The sequence below is a fragment of the Rhincodon typus genome, chromosome 18 (genome assembly GCF_021869965.1).
Source record: "Rhincodon typus isolate 14 chromosome 18, sRhiTyp1.1, whole genome shotgun sequence".
Lineage (NCBI taxonomy): Eukaryota > Metazoa > Chordata > Chondrichthyes > Orectolobiformes > Rhincodontidae > Rhincodon > Rhincodon typus.
Genome location: NC_063349.1, coordinates 25,072,905 through 25,094,198, shown reverse-complemented (window position 1 = coordinate 25,094,198; position 21,294 = coordinate 25,072,905). Strand labels below are relative to the sequence as shown.

At 40.5% G+C, this 21,294-nt stretch overlaps 1 protein-coding gene across 1 annotated transcript in view; it reads right to left on the bottom strand.

Moving 5' to 3' along the window:
• The window catches only part of mtpn (myotrophin), a 48,737-nt gene extending 30,039 nt beyond the window's left edge, over window positions 1-18,698 (bottom strand). Inside the window, exon 1 of the mRNA XM_020512960.2 lies at window positions 18,467-18,698. Coding sequence (XP_020368549.1) covers window positions 18,467-18,544 — 78 coding nt within the window. The 5' untranslated portion in view covers window positions 18,545-18,698. The remainder of the gene's footprint in view (window positions 1-18,466) is intronic.
• Window positions 18,699-21,294: the final 2,596 nt, after the last annotated feature.

Here is a 21,294-nt window from a genome sequence, read left to right as displayed (position 1 = left end):
TGGATAGGTTCCCACTTAGCACAGTGGTAATGCCACACAATGCACTGAAGGGTGTCCTCCTCATCTACCCCTGATTAGGGTGACATCTGGAAATCAAGCTCCACTACTTTGAGTTGTCACAGAAGTTAAGGGGTATTATGAAATTCTCATTCTTCAATTTATTTGTCTTTTTAGACCTAGGTAGACAATATGTACCAGGTTTCTCTACTTAACAAGAATTTCCATTTATTACAAATGGATGCCAGCTGCAGGTAAATAATTATGAACCATCAGTATATAGCACTGCTATCTAATTCCCTTAAACTCTGCCTCACTTGTGCATGTATACGTGCACACATGCTTGAGGTCTGACTTATTCATTAAACATTTATAGCTCCCAGCAAATGGTGAAGGAAAGATAAACAGGTTTACTTAGTCTTTAAACTGGTTTTTACTGCAGAGAACAGCTTCTGAGCTGGTGGAAATCTGAAATCTGGAGTCTTCCCCCTATCCTGTTCACAGCTGAAGCTATTAAGCTACCGGAGAACCGATCTCAGTTGTTGGCAGGCAGAAGATCTTAGTCATCGTCATTGATCTGATTACTAGTCACTGGTTCACAATCAGCTGAATGTCAGCTGGATCTCCATTTGTATACACCTGTGTTCCAGCTGGTCTGCAAGCAACAATTCAAGTAACACAAACTGGCAGTTGTGTAAACTTTGTTTACAGTGTCAGATTACTTCCTTTCAAGGTAGGTAGATTCCTTTGATAATCCTCAACTTTAAAACAGTTCTTTTTTCATTTCAGTCTACAATTTTTAGAAAAAAATACCAAAATACAATTGTGAAGATTGGACTTTGTCTCTGAAGATTGTTTTTGGGCCCTTCTACTGATTTGTCATGCACAGGTGGATCAGGAACAGGTAGGACAGTATGTGGGACAGTAGGTTTTTCCACCTTGGTTCTTTCTCATCAAACAGACTGTTGCTCAGGACTTAGCCAGAATGGTCTATAGTTGCACTACTGAGTCATTCTTGGTAATGATAGCTCTCCCTTACCCCCTTTATTCCAGAAACAAACTATAATCCCGAAAGCAGTTTCAGAAACATGACTGAGGCTAAAACTTCTGAAGCCTGCTCATTCTGGCTGAAATTGAGAAACCGTCAAGATACAACAGCAACTTAACATGGACTACTGGCTTTGAGTTGGCACAAATTATGAATTAATCATCCCTTTTGTCCTTTACAAAATATGGAGAAGAGCTGTCTCCAAACTCCATTGTTTAAGAATGAACAAAAACCTACATACAATGAGATGTTTGAATTTTACATGAATGCCCATATTTTAATTATTTGAAGAAGTTTCACCTGTCTCTGGAGCCAGAAATGCCAAGTCACAATGTGGGGCCAAACATCTTAAACAGTACCTAATTGTTAAAAATATCTACATTTACCATCTTGTAACACTGTCAGGTCTGCACTGAGCATAACACCACTAATGTGGGGAAAAAAAAATAGACCTATCTACAAAATCTAGGACAATTTCGATCCAGCCAACAACCAGTTATTGATTTTTGATACCTTTAATTATTGATGGCATTCAGTTATAAATGGCACAGGTACTAAACCACTATTTAGTCTGTTTTCATAGAGGAAAATAATTTATTGCCAAAAACTGCAGTTATTACAGAGGGACTGGGTGAAATCATGAAAACTAGGGAGAAGGTATTACGTAAACTGACAGGATTAAAGGCAGATAAATCCCTGGGGTCTGATTGTCTGTACTGTAGGGTATCAAAGCAGATGGCAGCAGAGATAGTTGATACATTAGTTATAATATTCCAAAATTCCCTAGATTCTGGAAAGGTATCAGTGGATTTGAAACATGCTCGTGCGACACCCAAAAAAGGAGATAGGCAAAAAGAGAAAATTATGGACCAGTTAGTTTGACCTCTGTAGTGGGGAAGGGTTGCTGGAGTCAACCATAAAGGAGATAATTAAACACTTTTTAAAAAAACCAAACACTCAATTCACTAGTGCAGCACAGTTTCATAAGGGAAAGTCAGAGTCATACAGCATAGAAACAGGCTCTTCGATCCAACTAATCGATGCTGACCATAATCCAAACTAAACTAGTCCCACCTGCCTGCGCTTGGCCCATATACAAGTCCAAACATGTTTTACTCATGGACTTATCTAAATGTCTTTAGACATTTTAACTGTACCTGCATTCACCACTTCCTCTGGAAGTTCATTTCCCATGGCAACCACGAAAAAAAATATTGCCCCTCATTTCTTTTTAAAAATCTTTTTCCTCTCACCTTAAAAATATGCCCCTAGTTTTGAAATCCCCCACACCTGTCATTCATATTATCTATGCCCCTCATGATTTTAAGCGACTCGGTCACCTTTCAACCTCCTACGTTCCAGCGGAGAGAGTCCCGGCCTATCCAGCCTCTCCTTATAACTCAAACCCTCCATTCCTGGTAAATCTCTTCTGAACCTGTTTCAGCTTAATAATATCCTCCCTATAACAGGGAGACTAGAACTGTACGAAGTACTCCAGAAACATCTTGTACAACCTCAACATGATGGCCCAACTCCTATACTCAAAAGGTCTGAGCGATGAAGGCAAGCGTGCTAAGTGCCTCTTAACCACCCTATCTATATGTGATACAAACTTCAAAGAATTATGTATCGGAACCCCTTGGTCTTGGTTCTGACACTGCACAAGGCTCTAATTTTAATTGTACAAGTCTTGCCTTTATTTTACCAAAACGCAATATCTCACATTTATCCAAATTAAACTCCATCTGCCAGTCTTCAGCTCATTCACCCAATTGATCACAATCTCTTTGTAATCTTCCTCACTGTCCATTATTCCACCAAGTTGTGCTTGACAAACCTGGAGTTCTTTGAGGATGTAACCAGCAAGATGGATGACAGGGATCTGGTAGATGTGGTAGAATTCCAGAAGGCATTTGACAAGGTGCCACATAAAAGGCTGGTCTAAAAGGCAAGACCCCATAGGACACAAGTAGAGTACTGGTTTGGATAAGGATTGGCTAACTGACAATGCAGAGAGTCAGGATAAATCGGTCCTTCTCAGGATGGTGAACTGTAACTAGTGAGGTGCTACAGAATTCAGTTTTTGGAAACCCAACTATTTATATAGTGCATAATGACCTGCAAGCTGGGACAGAATGTAACATAGCAAAATTTGCAAATGATACTAAAATAGGTGGGAAAGCAGGCTGTGGTGAGGAGGTAAAGAGTTTACAGATGGATGTTGATAGGCTAAGAGAATGGGCCAGAATCTGGCAGAGACTTTAATGTGGATCAGTGCAAGGCTGTCTGGAAAAATAGTTGTTTACATGGGAAGCAGATTCAAAGTGCATCAATGCAGAGGGATCAGTGCACCTTTGTGCGTGAATCACAAAGTAGGTATGGAGATGCAGCATATAAATGAGAAAAGGTAAATTAATCCAGGCATTTACTGCAAAAGGACTGAACATTAAAATGTAAAGAGGTGTTGTTACAATTATAAAAGGTGTTGGTAAGACCACACTTGAGGTAATGTGTCCAGTTTTGGACTCCAAGGAAAGATATGGTGGCTTACCAGGCTGATACCAGGGATGAAAGGGCTGTCGTACAAGAAGTGGTTGAATAGCCTGGGCTTATACTCACTCCAGTTAAGAATGAGGTGGGAATCTGATTGAGGTATATAGAATGCTAAAGGGGATAGCAAAGGTGGATATTGAACCTACAATCCCCCTTGTTAGACCTCTTGTGGGACACAGTTTCGAGGAGATGAGGTAGGTTCAAAACTGAGACAAGCAGAAGTTATTTATCTCAAAAGGGTTGTGAATCTGTGGAACTCACTGCCCAAGAGTGCAATGGAGGCAGAACCAAAATCAACAGATTCAAGAAAGAACTACATGGGTTTTGATGAAAAGGAGGATAAAGGGCTATGGGGAGTAGGCAGGAGAGTACCGTTGACATCAGGATGAGATCAGCCATGAACACATTAAATGATGGCATGGGGTCAAAGGGCAAACTGCCATGTCCCACCCCTAATTCCTATGTTCCTAATTAGCCCATTCGCAATAATCAAAGTGATGGAAAGTGCCATTGACAGGGATATCAAGTAACATTTAATCCTCTGTGAACTAATCAAAGCTGAGCATTCTGTCAGGGCTATGCAGCTCCAGATCTCATCACAGCCTTGGTACAAACAGCTAAATTTCAGAATTCAAGGAGGCCTTTTAACCAAGTGTTGCATAAAGGAGTCTCAGCAAAACTGAACAGAAATGAATTTGGGAACAAATTCTACATGTAATTATATCTAGAACAAAGGAAGAAAGGTGATCGAGATTGCTGAAGATCAAACATCTCAGCAGGTTTTGCAACAAATTCTCCTCAGTCAAACCATCTTCATCAATAATCTTCCCTCCAAAGATTGGATATAGGGGATTTATGATTACAGAGTCTATGATTATCATCATTGTGGAAACAGGCCATTCAGCCCAACAAGTCCACACCAGCCCTCTGAACAGCATCCCACCCAGACCCATTCCCCTACCCCAATTTCCCCTTGTCTAACCCACCTAACCTAAGCATCTGTGGGTGGGATCCACTATTTATTAATCTTCAGTTAATGAAGGATAAATGGGTAAATTAACATCCCTGTTGTAGGTCAATATCATATCCAACTAAACAGAAATTCCCCATGTGACATTCAATGGCATTATCTTCCTCTCTCGGTGGTGGGGGTGGGGGGGGGGGGGGCGGGGGGAGGGGTTGAATGGAGGTCTCCCACCATTTTCCATAAACTGAACCGGACTTGCATATGAATTCAAATTACACGATCACAAAATCTCACAATGTGGGTGTCACTGGCTAGGCCAGCATTTATTGTCCATAGGGCTGTTAAGAGTCAAACACATTGTGGTGGGTCTGGGAGTCATATGTAAGCTAGACCATAAGGACAGCAGATTTCCCTTCCTAAACAACATTAGTCAGCCAGATGTGTTTTCAACTACAATTGACAATGGTTACATCATCATTAGGCTAGTTCTTTATTCTAAATTTTATTGAATTCAAACTTTCACCACCTGTCATAGTGAGATTCAAACCCATGTTTCCCATTTGCCCGAGTCTGGATTACTTGTCCAGTGACATTACCGCTATGCCACCACCTCTCCTTTGTTCACTGAAACAAAGAAGCCCAGAAGCAATTGAACAAAGCTTAGAATAAATAACAAATAAGCTACTCATGCAAGACCGCGTAAAGTAATACAAGACAGCATTGTCCCGAGATGACACTTGATTAGCATATTTCTAAGAAGCCGGCTCTGTCACAATGCTTGCTCATGACTGCAGCTGGACATTGTACCACTAGATGGAGTTCAAATGTCCTAGCTCCCCACAAACCCACAACTTTTCTCAATTGTTCTCGTCTGCTCTCCTTCCTTCATGTCAGGCAATGAATTTTGGAATTTAAATAATTTTAAAACTGTTTAAACTGTTCACCTCTTCACTGCAGCATACGTCATTGATAAAGGTAAGAATGATCACCTTGCTAGAGAAACATACAGGATAGGAAATGGTCTAACACTCCAGTCTCCCCTTTCTAAAATATAGTTACACTATTCCTCAAAAATTCTACATCAAAAGGTCCTGACAAATAAATATTCCATTTGACCTGTCCTAAATTCCTGCCCATCTTCTTCAATTTGCTGCTAAAATCTTCCAAAATTGCCCTGTCCTAAGTCACAAGTGACATTTTTAGTGAAAGTGGTGCATTACACTCTTAAAAAAACTGCAGACAGGTTAAAAAAAGAGATAATTCTTCTCCAACACCTTGCTGTATAGTTCCCTTAATTGGTTCCACTCAACTATCAGAAAGGAATTAACAGAATCTCTAATAATTGTTTCAAGCTGACACAGACTACTGGACTACTACATGCAGAATCAACAAACGAATTCAGGAGGGCAAGAAGGGTGCTATCACCTGATCGCATAATGAGGTTGGCTCTCATACATATGAGATTGATGCACAGTTCTACTTAATCTTCAGTCTTGACACCAAACTGCTTGCCTGGTAGCTCATCTCAGACATATCACAATTTACTAGGGTGCCCAGACAAGTTCTAAAAACTTTTATCAATGACTGACTTGCAAGAGCACAGTCTCCAACGTCAGAATCTTATAAAATTAGAGGTGCACATTCAATCTTACATCCACTTCCCCCAACATCCTGCACCCACCACACCCCTGCCCGGAGTCCGTTGATTTATAATGCCCTCAACATCTCGTATTTCCCGCACTTCTGCCCTCAAACCTCCTCCCCCTTCCGACAAAAATAAAGAGAGAGAGTCCTCCTGGTCCTCACATACCACCCAACCAAACTCCGCATCCAGTGCGTCATCCTCCGCGACCTGAAATCTGACCCCAAAAAGAAATATTTACTTTCCCACCCGTATCTGCCTTTCATAGGGTCTGCTCACTCTGCGACTCCCTCGTCCGCTCCACTCTGCCCACCACACTTAGCACCTTTCCCTACAACTGCCCCTACACCTCCATCCAAGGCCCCAAGCCAGACAGGGATTCACCTGTACATCCTCCAATCTGGTCTACTGTATCCGTTGCTCCGTGTGATCTCTTCTACATCCATGAGACCAAGCACAGACTCTGACCAATTCGCAGAGTATTTGCGGTCTGTACGCTTTAATCACCACCACCTTCTGGTTGCCAACCATTTTAACTGCCCCTCCCACTCCCTTAGTGACATGCCCATCCTGGGCCTCCTCCAGGTGTCACAAGGATGCCACACGTAAACTGGAGGAACACCTCATTCTGCCTCGTGAGCTTGCAGTCCGATGGCCACAACATAGAATTCACCAGTTTCAAAATCTCTCCACCCCTGAACGCATCCCATGTCCAATCCTCCCACTCATCCCCACTTCCTTGACCTGACACTACCTGTCCATCATCTTTCCCACTGATCAATCTCAATCTCTACTACCCACTACCTGCATCCACCTGTCACCATCCCACCTACCCTCCCCTAGTCCCATCCCCCCGCCCCCCCAATTTCCAAGCTCCCTTTCCCCTCCCCAGTCCTGATTAAAGGTGTAAACCCAAAACGTTGACTCTCCTGTTCTTCTGATGCTGCCTGATCTGCGGTGTTCCTCCAGCTCCACTCTATACTGACTCCGACTCCAGTATCCGCAGTTTTCACCATCACCATTCTAAAACCATTGTCTACATCATCCCTAACATAGTTCAACTCTCTTCCTCCCTCCAGTTCCACATCAGATTTCGTCAACCTGACCTCAAGAGATTGCATGTGGATGTTCTCCAGGGAGATATCAACAGTGGTCATGAAATAATACCAGATCTTAGAAAGTTTCTGAAAGGTGGACAAGATTGCCTTTTCCTTCAATAACACGAAAAGTTAGTTTTCATATTCAAACTGCAGTCACTGGACCCGAAACTTTAACTGATTTTCTCTTCACAGATGCTGCCAGGCCTGCTGAGCTTTTCCAGCAGCTTGCTTTTGTTCCTGATTTACAGCATCCACAGTTCTCATGGTTTTTATTTAGTAAATACCTCACTGCCACATCTCTTCTAGGCACGCCCATCTTGGAAGTTCTGCTCCCCGCATTTTTGTTTCCGTTTCAATCCACCAATATTAATTTTATATTCAGTCCTGGTGTTTGAATCCAACTGCTCTTCTCTCTTTGAGCTCAATCTTATCGTTTACTCCCTACCCCACCCCCAGACCTATTTTCTGCATATAAACCACCGTTTTCCCAGCTCCAATCAGTTCTGAGGAAGGGTCACAGTTGCTGCCAGACCTGCTGAGCTTTTCCAGCAATTTTTGTTTTTGTTCCACCTTTACCAATATCAGTTATTTCTTTAATTTCAAATTGACTTAATTAACACTACTGAAATTCCCCAAATAGCCTTGGTGAGTTTGACATTGTTTCTTTTGTCATTCAAGCAGGTCTACATTACTGTTCTAGTATGGCAACATGACAACCATGTTAACACATCCTCCTAGGGGAAGCCAGAGAAAATTAAGATTTGTCCAGGCCAATCTAGGGAGGGAATAAACTTACGAAATTCTTTTGACTTTTCCAGGAATTCAAAAATCAGGAGAACATTCTGGCCCTGATAACTTTATTCTGTATAAACTAATCTCAGTTCTTCCCAGAAATATGGTTCAGCTCTCAACAGAAAAAATCCTGCAAGTTGGCTACTATGAGCCAACAGTTTGTTCCAGAAATCTCTAGTTTCTGGGTGAAAAAAACAAAAGTATTTCCTGACATCAAACATAAATGTGACCTTATACAAGTTAAAATTGAGATAACTTTACATTAGTAAGGGCGAAGGGAAGGGTTCAATCCTTAATGAACTGTATAAAAAGCTTATAGCAGAGCCAAATAAAAAGCATTAGAAAAAAACAGCTGCCTGCTTGACAAAAACAAAGCTGTTCTTTCTAGAAAGGCTCCCCCCAAGTATAAACTGCTACATCATCTAAAACAGACAGTCTGCTACAATATCAGCAATGCTATTGAATACCATATACTTATGCTGACAAACGGTACATTGGCAAAACTGCAAGGTCACCACAACAAATGTTTGGAGATGGGGACGATCTAAGTTCTGTTGCAGTCCTACACATCCAGTCATAAACGGCGGTGAACAATTAAATATGAAGTGGAGGCTTCACAAACATCCATGATAGGAAACTCAGTACATCACCTCCAAAATACAAAGTTCAATCATTTGAATCTGGGTTCAACAGAAGTGTTAAGCGGATAATCCATATCCCACCAAGGACTCCAGCACTGCAGATGGCAATCTTCAAATAATTCAATTCACTCTACACAACATTGAGGGCTGAATGTACTGTATACAGTAAAAGCTTTGGGCACTGACAAAATTCAGTTAGTTGTATTGAAGACCCGTGCTCCTGCTCTATGCCTACCCCTAGAAAAGCTGTTGCAGTACAGGTGGCATTTACTCAGCAAAGTGGAAAACTGCCCATGTGGATCCGGTCCACACAACATGACAAATCTAACCCAGAAAACTGCCACCCCAATCTTCTCAATCAAAGCGATGGAAAAGATTGTCAATAGTGCTACCAAGTGGCATTAGCAAAGCATAACCTGCTCACTGATGCTCAGTTTGGGTTCTGCCAGGGCCACTCAGCTCCTGAACTCATTACAGCATTGATCCAAACATGGACAAAAAAGCAAAGATGTGAAACTGAGTGGCGAGGTGAGACAGACTCCTGGCATCAATGCAACATTCAAAACGAGTACACCATCAAGGAGCCTAACAAACTGGAACCAATGGGAATCAGGGAGAATATTCCTGCTGGTTGGAATCATGTCTAACGCAAAAAGGAAAATGCTTGCGATTGTTTGAAGTCAATTATCTCAGCTCAAGGACATCACTACAGGAGTGTCTTAGGCCCAAATGTCTTCAGCCTTCATTGATGTCCTTCCATCCAGCATAACGTAAGCAGTGGCAATTTTACTAACGATTGCACCATTTAACATTCCATAGATACTGAAGCAGTTCATGCTCAAATGCAGCAAGAATTGGACAACAGCCAGGCTGGGATTATGTGGCAAGCAACGCTGTCACACAAATGCCAGGCAATGACCACCTTCAGCAAGAGGGAATCTAATTACTGCTCCTTAACATTCAATATTCATTGCTGAATCTGCCACTACATGTCTTGGGGGTTATCATTGACGAGAACTGAACTGGAACAGCCACATACATAAATACTGTGGCTACGTGAGCAGGCGAGAAGCTGGGAATCCTGTGCCAAACAATTTTCCTTCTCTCCCCAACTGCCTGTTCACCATCTACAAGGGACAAGTGTGATGGACTAGTCCACTTGCCTGGATGTGTGCAACAACGACAAGGAGAGGCTGAATAGGTTGGGACTCCCCCACCTACCCCATCCCACCCTCGGAGTGTCAAAGGCTAAGGGGTGACTTTATAGAATCATGGGGGTATGGATAGGGTGAATAGCAAAGATCTTTTTCCAAAGGTAGGGGAGTCCAAATCTAGACGGCACAAATGTAAGATGAGAAGGGAAAGAATTAAATGGGACCTGAGGGTTAACTTTTTCCACACAGAGGATGGCCAATGGAATGAGCTGCCAGAGGATGTGGTATATAACGTACAGGTAGTTACAACATTTAAGACATTTGAATAGGCACAAGAATAGGAAAGCTTGAGAGAGATACAGACAAATGGTACTAGTTAAGTTTGGGAAACCTGGTCGGCATGGACAAGTTGGACCAAAGGGTCTGTTTCTGTGTTATATGATATGATTCTCCGATTCTGATTAACTCCAACAATACACAAATCTCACCACTTATGCAGAATAAAGCTCACCAGCTCCACCTTCAACATTCCACTTGCTTCACCACAGATGCATAGTGGCAGCAAAATGTACTATGTGCTGCACTACAGCAACTCACCAAGGTTTTTCAATAGGGTCTTTCAAAACCACTCATCACTTTGAAGGAGAAGGCAACACGTGCATGAGAAAACCACAATTTTCACATTTCCCTCCCAGGCACACACCATCCTGACTAGGAAATATATCACCATTCTTTCACTGTTGCTGGGTCCCTTTCCAGCAGTACTCAGTGTGCCTACAGCTTAAAAGATTGCAAATCATTCAAGACAGCAGCTAACCACCACTTTCTTCAGGGCATTTAAGAATAGGAACTAAGTGCTAAACACATCCAAGAAATGACAAAAAAAATTCCAAAATTAGTAGTTTAGATCCTGTGCAATGCACAACCTCTGGAGACTTTTTAATTCTACTGTTACAAATGCCTTGATGCTGCTAAAGTAATTTCTTGATGAACAGCATGCTCTAGAGCACAGGCTTCTGAAGAAGCCATGCAGAATTTCTAGTCGTCAGCCTAGAGGTTATGAAGTCAATACCTTTATTGTACAATTTAAAAAAGTATGCAACCTTTTTTGCTGATAACCAGTTGCTAGGTCTGTTGGAAAATATCAATGTTTATTTTAGGTACAATATTACTACCCTGACACCAGTCCATCAGACTAGATAAACAATTATTCGTACAGGAAATATAGGATCTTCCTCTAAAGATAGTGTTGGCTGGCATCCCGAATTTTGATATTTCTAATGTCACTCACTGAGGTGTTTTCATTACTGGCATTTACAGATTAATCTGCATATGAAAATCTACCTTTCAGTATTATTAAAAGGAAAAAGCAATCTTATCCACCTTTCAGAAACATTCTAAGTCCCTGTATTACTTCATGACCAGTGTTGATAACTCCCTGAAGACCATCCACAGAGTTATTATATATACACCAGGTGCAGTACTATGTTGCTTATTTAACTGGCTAGCAATCCAGAGGCCTGGACAAATAATTCAGAAAATGCAACTTCAAACCCCACCCTGGTTGAAAATTAGTTTACAATCAATTAAACTAAAAAAGAGAGAAAAGAAAGCTATGACTGGTAACCAGTAAACATGAAGTTATTGCATTGTCGTAAAATCTGAATTGCATTGTTACATCCACAGCAGTGGTCTGGGTTTGGTAGGGGTAGGGGTCTGCTGCCCTTTTCTAGTATGCCTTGCATAGGATTTCATTTTGTCACTTAAAAGTGGTTGATTTTGAACTGCTCTCTGAAGCAGCAGACTGACATGTTTATACAAAGCAGCTGTGATTCCACCAACCTACGTTTGCAGGGCACTCAGCAGTGGGCAGAAATAGGTATTGACAGCATTTAAAAGCAGATCATTCTCCTGAGAGTAGCCCAATACAGAATCACTGTGGTTGAGGTACAAAAGGACATTTGGCTGAGGTTTGCTGCCCAAGGCAGTACTGCTTGATGAATGCACATCCAAAGTGGCTACTGCAAGTTAACTAAATTAAAGCCTTTCCTGTCAATAATGCATCAAATCCAAATGTCGGGGAGACAATTTCAATGGATTAGAATACCCAAATTTACTCCACTAATGTAACGAGGGTCAGGTAGCTTTATAAATGTACACTTTTCCTGCCTCAATGCAGAGGACTGTTTAACAATGCAGAAAACCTATGACAAATATAACAGAGCTGTAATGTGTTTATAGCAAAAGAAACAAGAATTGTATTCATCTCTCAAAATACAATTTCAAATCACATGCAAAATGACGAACTGCAAGACTAAAATTTTAAACAGCAGTGGTCATCATCTCATTCAATAGAAAGAGAAAGCCTCAAGAACACTGCATTGAACACTAAAGTAAAAAGTGATGATTGACTGGCAACAAAAAGCCTTTTTCCTCATGCAGTATAAATGGTTGTTACCTTCAAAATTTAGTCTTTTCAACATCCTGATGAATACAAGGCTGAAAGTTTAGACAGCATCTCTTCTTTAAAGTGATTATAATTGTATACATCCTACATGATTATAATTGTACATATTCTACATGATTATAGTTGATATAAAGTTGATAGTTGCTAGGCTTTCAAATCCTGCAAAAGAACAATTTAGCTCCCAGTGGATTACTAACACACTACCATGATATGAATGAGGTGTGTAAATGGAGCCTATACATCATTTAAACAGCTGTACTAAGGATGTGATGACAAGTCTAACCACCATTCCTCACTGCAGTTTAAAAAATTCCAAATGGCGAATTCAATACAAGGCCTCCATTACTATTGCAAGTTTCAGATTTTTAAATCCGGTGGAACATAGAGGTTCAACATCAAGAAAACACGAGCACTGATAAATGAGTTTAAATACAAGTAACGATAGAACTAAAATACTGATAACTCATTAGACTGAATCACCACAGAAGAGATATACAACAGACCCTTCAGTCCAACTTGGACATGTCGTCCAGATATCCTTTATAAATCTAGTCTCATTTGCTAGCATTTGGTCCATATCCCTCTAAACCCTTCCTATTCATATACCCATCCAGGTGCCTTTTAAAGTGTTGTAATTGTACCAGGCTCCATTTCCTCCAGAACTCACTGCATACATGCATCACCTTGTGTGAAAAAGCTGCCCCTTACATCCCTTTTATATCTTTCCATTCTCAACTTAAACCTATGCCTTCTTTTTTTGGCCCCCCCCCCCCCCCCACCCCAGGGAAAAGACCTTGGCTATTTACCCAATCCATGACTCTCATTATTTCATAAACCTCTATAAGGTCACCCCTCAGCCTCCAACACTCTAGGGAAAATAGCCCCAGCTTATTCAGTCCCTCCCCATTGCTCAAATCCTTCAACCTTAGCAACATCCTTAAATCTTTTCTGAATCCTTTCCAGTTTCACAATATCCTTCCTATAGAAAGGAGACCAGAATTGCATGCAATACTCCAAAAGTGGCCTAACCAATGTCCTGTACAGCTGCAATATGGCCTCCCAACTCCTATAATCAATGCATTGACCAATCACTATTACCTGAACTCAGCAGCCAGCATGCCGCTTGTATTAAAGAGTGAGTAAAATGTTGAGCCATACTGGGAAAAGCAAGCATGATAAACATGCAACAGTGAAACATTCTAACTGGTGACAGAATTCAGTGAAGTTTAAGGATTCTAATTAGAAAACACAGCATAACAAAAAGGGACCATCTGCTCTTAAACAAGTCTTTCAAAGAGATCTGGAAGATCCTGCAAAGCCATTCCAAGCATACGATTACAGGTCATATTGTTTCAAACCTTGATCTGTAAATTACTATCATCTATAAAAAGCAACAAGCCTAGAAATGGTTTTGAAGTTACTGTGCAAAACCCTGTAGTATACTCCAGCGCCTAACATTAAAGCAACTAACTAGCTTTAGGGGTTTATTCAAAACTGTGTCACATTTCACTTTGTCTTCAGAATACTGTGACTTTTGGGGGTTGGTTTGGCTCTGTCAGCTGAGCAGCTGGTTTGCAACGCAGAGTGACACCAGTGTGTGTTCACTTCCCACATTGGTTGAGATTACCTTGAAGGATTCTCCTTCTCAACTTCACCCCTTGCCTGAGGTGTGGTGACCCTCAGGTTAAACGACCACCACCAGGTGTGTCTCTCTAATGATAGAGAAGCCCCAAGGTCTGGTAAGACAATGGCATCTTTAGCATTTACTATCTGACCAAAACTGCATCTATCCCGAAACTTCAGCTTTCCTGCTCCTCTGATGCTGCTTGGCCTGCTGTGTTCATCCAGCTCTACACCTTGTTATCTCTGCATCTAATTCTTATTTATATTGAAGCCAGAGTCTTGGCTGCAAACTATCCTTCTGGGCAATCAGTTCCAGCTGTTCATTCGAGAATTTGTTCTACCCTCAATTCTAAAATCACCTCCTTCTAACTACTGTTGTGGCCTAAAGAGTACTGTCATACATTTTCCATGCATGCTTAAGTTTCTACTCATCTATTCCCTATATAGATCAAATAGATTCTTTCCTCTGCAATACCTTTAGGGCTTCACAGGTCCCTTATTTTGCAACAGTCCCAGCTGCCTGCAGTGCTCTTGATACAGTGTAATTAAAACAATGTGACCTCTGCAGATTTGAATTCAACTAATTTGGTACCGTAGCATAATATTCGATTGTTTTTAAAATCAGCAAAGTAACTGTTTGGACATAGGCAAACACCAAATAAACTAACAATTCCCTTGGTAAATTATTCCACTCAAAACACAAGGTTTGTTGACTCATTTGCAGTATTTTGCATTTGTCCATGTTGAATTTCTTTTCCGACCATTCAACCCAGTACTTAGCACATCAAACTCTTTGCAAGACCTTGGTTGCCCCTAGGAGATCAGATTTCTTTAAGTGTACTCCATCCAAACTGGATGCCATCCATGTGACAGACAACAGAACTTTTTCACAAAAAGCTAGATCTGAAGTACTAAATATACCTTTAAAAACTTGAGGGGCCCCTTCATTACATGGCTTTATAAAAGCAATCTTGCAGCCCAACACCAAAGTTTAATGGAACTAGGAATGGAAACAATGGAACATTGCTTAGTGAATCAATAAAGAGAAGAATCAACTAGGTTCTTAGCTTTGTTATTTATCCTGGATACTGAGCTTAGAAAGAACGTGGAAAAAGTTAGAATTTAAAAAAAAAAGTGTTATAGGACTGAATATAGTGGCAACCATTAGCCTCCAGAACAAAATCAAGCCAGACCAGCAGGATTAGAGATTTTTAAAGTGTCTTTTACGCTCTGCTCCTTTTTAAATTCTATTTGCCTTTCATAAATGCCCAATAGAAAAACACAGGCATGCAATGTGCAAAAGCTTCCATTTAAATCACAAGCTAATGAAGAAGCGCTGTTATACAGAGAAAATAGATACTACACTGTTACTTTGACTCTTCACCCTCACTTAAGTAACTGAATCAAAGCTACTTCCACGTTAATTATGAGTTTCCTCTGATGCTGCTTGGCCTGCTGTGTTCATCCAGCTCTACACCGTGTTATCCACATTAAATGACATTGACAAAGGTGCAGCTATTCTTCAGTCCATCTGAAAATACTGACCATACTACATACTTGGAGCCACTGGTTTAGAAACGTGTTTAGGCACCAAATGGAAGTAGGAAACAAATCCGTTTGAAGCAGTAAGCAAAACGATGAGAAACAGATACTGAATAGTTTTCCTTTCACGTGCAGCTTTTCCATCTGAGAAAATGACTTTCAAATTGGGACATCTTAGTTAAGTCCTGTGGGGAGGTTGCAGTAAAAAAACAGGCAATGATTTTTGGCCCGGTGTGCAAATACAAGAGGGCTCATGTTTCCATAGACATTACATAAATGCGTGAATATTTTTAAGTATGCACAGAGCCTGGCCATCATATCTTGGAGCAATTTCTGCCATGAAGGGCTTAAAACCCCTCAACTACATAGGTAAAAATCTCAATGTCAGTTTTGAAAATACAAAAAAAAACTCAGCAGCTTTGTACATGTTATGACATGTCAGAGACAGGTGTGGCTTAAATCCAGACCTTCTAGCCCAGAGGCAGGTACATGACCACTGTCACAATACCTGTTTCAAGCAGTTCTGGGAACCATCTGAAGTTGGGCCTCTTTGGATATGTAACCAACAGTGCACTTTTGTAATGCTTTATTTATTAAGACAAAACACTCATGGCAACTGCCTCGGTTTTCTGCAGTCTAATATTCTTTTATGGGATGTGGGTATCACTAACATGACCAGCATTTATTCCCTATCCCTAACTGAGTGGCTTTCTAGGTCATTTCAGAGAGTAGCTAATATGCAAACTTTGTTGTGATTCTAGAGTCACATTTAGGCCAGGAAAGACAAAGATGGCAAATTTCCTTACATTAAGGAAATCTGTGAACTAGATGGGCTTTTCTGACAATTGACAGTCATGGCTGATATTGACTTTCAAACTCATCTCTAAATTCACCAACAATTTCACTGCATCATTATCTCCTATACAAATTCTCAGTTACTCTCACTAAGTACTCCAACCATATATGCCTACTTCTTGAAAGATTATGTACCAAAAGCTGCATCTTGTTCTCAACATGGGAGAGTTGGACCGAAATATCTGTTTCCATGCTGTACAACTCTAACTTGATAAACAAGTAGGGTAACAAAAATAACTCCAAAGTATTTAAAAAAAGATGTAATGTCTCATTAACTGACATGTGGCTCAAAGTGCTATTGCAAAACTAAGTCTACTGTTCTTTAAATAAAATAAAAAAAGTCATCAAACCAATCAAGACTTTTGTATTTAGTAGATGTCATTGTAGGTTCAACCCATTTACTAACAGTGTTGTCGTCATCTTCCCATTTTACATCTCTAATAGTCACCCCAACTAGCAATCCCTTTATGTTTTACATTGGGTCTTCACTAAATCTGTTTTTGTTCCTCCTCTGCCTCTGTCTAGAGTCTAACAGCACTATTTTCCAAACCCTTTTTCAGTTCTTAAGAACCGTCATTTCAGAACTGAAATGTTAACTGTTTCTCTCCACAGATGTGGCCAGACCTGCTGAGATTCTATCCATCATATAAAATTAATCTCTTCCAACTTACTTGATTCTAATTCCTAACAATTTCTAAACATTGTCTCAAAACCCATTACTTTCTCAAACCATTATTACTACAACTGGTGAGATGTAGGTGCAAGCAATGCCATGAATTTTAAAAAGGCTGACTGAAGACTGGGTTAAAGTAACATGTGCCCTCTGGGTTATTGATGGAAAATAATTCAAGGTCTTCGACTGTGAGTAGAGTGACTGAATGGTGTCGAGTTAGCACAGAGTGCCTTGAAAGATGCTGCTGACTTCTCCTGCACTCCCTGCCATGGTAAATAATCAAACTAATGCTAGGAGTGAGTGGTTATCTATAGGCACTCTCTGGCCTGACTAACTTAACTGGCAAACTCTGATCACGATTAATGTGCTGCTTTTTCTAAATTTAAATTTGAAAACCACTAATGAACAAACAAATTATCCTTTGTTAATCTAAAATTATATTTACATAGCACCCTTAATACAATAAAAGCCACAAGGCACTTCACAAAGCATGATAAACAAGAATAGCACCATAAGCTACAAAAGGGATATATCAGGTCAGGTGACAAGAAGGATTTTAAAGAATGTCTTAGAGGGAAGCAAATTAATTAGGCAACTAGGAATGGGGTTGGGGGTTTCAGGGGTGTAAGAGGTGGAATTCTAGAGTTTACTGGGCAGGAGCTGAAGGCACCTTCCCCAAGGTGTTGCAATTAAAATGGATGAAATGAACTTAGATAGTCCTGAGGGTTATGCAGCTGAAAGCAATTACAGAAATTCAAAAGCAATCTGGGGTCCTCTTGTAGTGCAGTGGTAGTATCCCTATCCCTGAACCAAGACATCAGCGTTCAAGTCCCAACCACCCCAGGGGTGTGTAATAACATCTCTGAACATTTATATTTCTATATGGTATTTTAATTAACTTACCATCTCAATGCGTGTAACAGGCAAAATACTCAAAAGTGACTGCACGTGGTAACTAAGACAATTAATAGTCGCATACATTGAAGCTTTATAATACACTCCTTTGACATGATACAAACCTGTTTGACCCTATATACAGAAACTTGGTCTAAACCAATTTCCGGTCATTAACCCACTACTTGGACTATCAAGTATTTTAGATATAATCCCACAGAAATCAGGCTAACTTGTGTAAACTCAACAGACAAACTTATAGCTGAGATCATGGTTATTATAACATGAACATTGTTATCAATTAAACGTTTACAAACACCCCGATAATATCTACAGGTCAAGGGTCTGTAACGGCTGGCCTTTATACAGGAATTGGTCGGTGATTTTCCACCTCCTCCAACAGACCCTCAGTTCGACTCGATCCAGGCCGGGCCGCAGCCGTTATTTTCCGCCCCCGCCTTGAAGGCCTCTCGGTGCCCGTCGGTGCCCGCCGCCGCCCTCACGCCCTGAACTCGCACCTGTTCCACGAAGTTCTTCACAGCCTCCACATCTCCGTTCTTGATGGCCCAGATTACGTCGTAGTCAGCATCCGACATGTTTTAATTCAGCAGGCGGCCTCTCCTCCCCTCTCTTTCTATCCCTGTTTCTGCCTCTGCCAGCGGCTACTTAACAGGTCGCAGTCAGCGACTGGCTGCGAGGAAAGGGAAAATAGACCTACACCCTGGGAAGGATATTAGTGTGCACTGATGACGGAGCTTCCGGTCCGCCCCCCGACCCAGTCACCGAAGTGACTTCCGGTTCCTAATGTCCAGTTCGCACAATTGGAACAAGATCAGAAAATCAGAGACAAAGTGTACAGTGATGATGGGGTGAATGAAGAAAAGTGCAAGTGCGAGTGCGATAGCGGAATTGTGGAAAATCTCGCAATATTCTCCGGCCATGGCTGGTGCAGCAGCATCCTTTAGATTGTGGGTAACTCCCCTCCTCCTGCTGATGTTGCTGCTGCTGGATCTGCACGGCTTTCCCCTTTCCCGCAATTACACTAAACACCCACAAAGTGGTTAGGTTAGTTACATCTAAGAATACAGCAAAGGAGAGGAAGTTACTATTCCAGGCTTTTTCAGGTGTGGAGGACATGCTGGCGTGTCGTTAATGATACCAGATACGTAATCTAGAAGGCCAGGTTAATGTCCTGGGAGCATGGATTCAAATCCCACCAAGTGGAATTTATATTACATTAATCTGGAAAACAAAACTGATGCCCATGAAACTGCCATTAGTTATTGTAAAAATCTGTCTGGTTCACTCAGCAATCTGTCATCCTTACCTGATCTGGCCTACATGTCATTCACACACACCGTGGTGTGGTTGATTCATTGTGCAGGCTTTCTGGGATAATTGGGAATAATGGAAACCATTTAAATCATTGAACCTGTGCTGCCATTGAACTAAATCTTTCAAATGATTCCCGTATTAACCCCATTTTATTTAATTTTTAAATTACATTTTTTGTTAATATCTAAGGATGGGCAACAAATGTTAGTGTTGTCAGTAATGCTCACGTACCTTGAAAGACTAAAGAAGAAAAATATGTTCACACATGTTTGGAACAATGAAGAGGCAGAGTCTGGTTGTTGTTTTCTCTCTGGCATGGACTGCTTGTTTATCTTTGGGATGTTGTTAGTGAGTGGATGCTGAACTGCTTTGTAAGTTTGAGTGAACTTCCTCACCTGTCTTTGCTGTTGCAGTGTAGGCCAGTCTAGCAAGCTCAGCACAGACGTAATACTGCATGTTTTTGCATAGTCATTGAAGACAAACCATATTGCACATCTATGAGCCATTGTCAGTTTATTTATAAAATAGTATTGGTAGAGGTTCTAGATTGTTGCTGCATATTCTAGTCTCCTATCTCCTATGTCATTTATGCACATTAAAAATTAAAAAAGCACCTGCAGTTACTGGTATCAAATGAGACTTTTTCCGATCAACAATGCTACAATGCTTCAAAACAGAAAACGCTTCAGAAACTCAGCATATTTGGCTGTTCTGAGAAGAGAGAGCATTTGGAGTTTGACATTACTGCATTTTGGAATGAAAAAAAGTCAAATAACGAGCTCAAAGCATTTGTTTTAAATTACAATCATAGAGTCAGTTGAAACAGGTCCTTCAGCTTACCATGTCTATGCAGACCAATAAACTACATTAATGCCATTTACTTGCACTTGGTCCTTGTTCTCTCTCCTCAAATGCTTCAGCACATTCTGTTTTATTTCAGATCTTCACCATCTGCATTACTTTGCTTTTATCCAATCAGCTTCTCTTGGTTAGCTATGTTTCCATCCACTGTAGAGATTCATCTTTTATTCTGTATTGTTTGATTTTACACAAGGGCTTTGCTAAGCCGCAGGATCATACATTTTACTAACGTCGTATTCTGCACATTAGGTTTTATTCAAGTGTCCATTTATCACATCCTTTATGATAGATTCTAGTGTTTTCCCTACTATTGATGTAAGGCTGATAGGTCTGTTGTTCTCTGTTCTTCCCCTGCTTCTTTCATAAATAATGGGGTGACATTTGCCAGCTTCCAATCTGCAATAATCATTATGAAATATATAGAATTTTAATAGATGATTACGAATGCATCAGTTATCTCTCTAGCCACCTCCTTGAACTCCAATATGTAGACTGTCAGGTTCTGGGGATTATCACCTTTTAGCTGTATTAATTTCTCTAGTTAAACCTTCTTAAAACGCGAATTTCCTTCAACTCATCATTCTCCCGACACATTGAGATCTTTAATTCTGAGATAGGTCTTGTATCTTCCTCAGTGAAAACAGGCATAAAGTAATTACTTAGGTTGTTTGCCATTCCTCCATTCCCCACTATTAATTATATTGACTGTTTTTTTGGGCCCACATTCATCCTAGCCATACGTTTCCTTTTAGTATTCCTCTGAAAGTTTTTACAGTCTTATTTTTATGGGTTTTGCTAGATTGAATGTATTCTATTCCTTTTCTTATCAGTTTCTTGGTTCTCCTTTGCTGTATTCTTAAAAAACTTCCTAATCCTCAGATTTATTACTGTTTCTGGCCACTTTACAATTTTGTTAAAGATGTCACAGATGTTAGCAGTTAACCAGTCTTCTGGGAACACCTCTTTATTGATGGATGGTATCTTTCAGTAAATGCTGATATTAGTTCTTCACATTCCTTTGTTATGTACACAGATATTTAATTAGGACCGTTATTATGTGCTCATCTAATTCTTTTAGATATTTCAATGTTCTAGCAATATCTATGCAAATGAGTGGATGGTGTATCCATTTTTGGAACCGTTTTTTGCT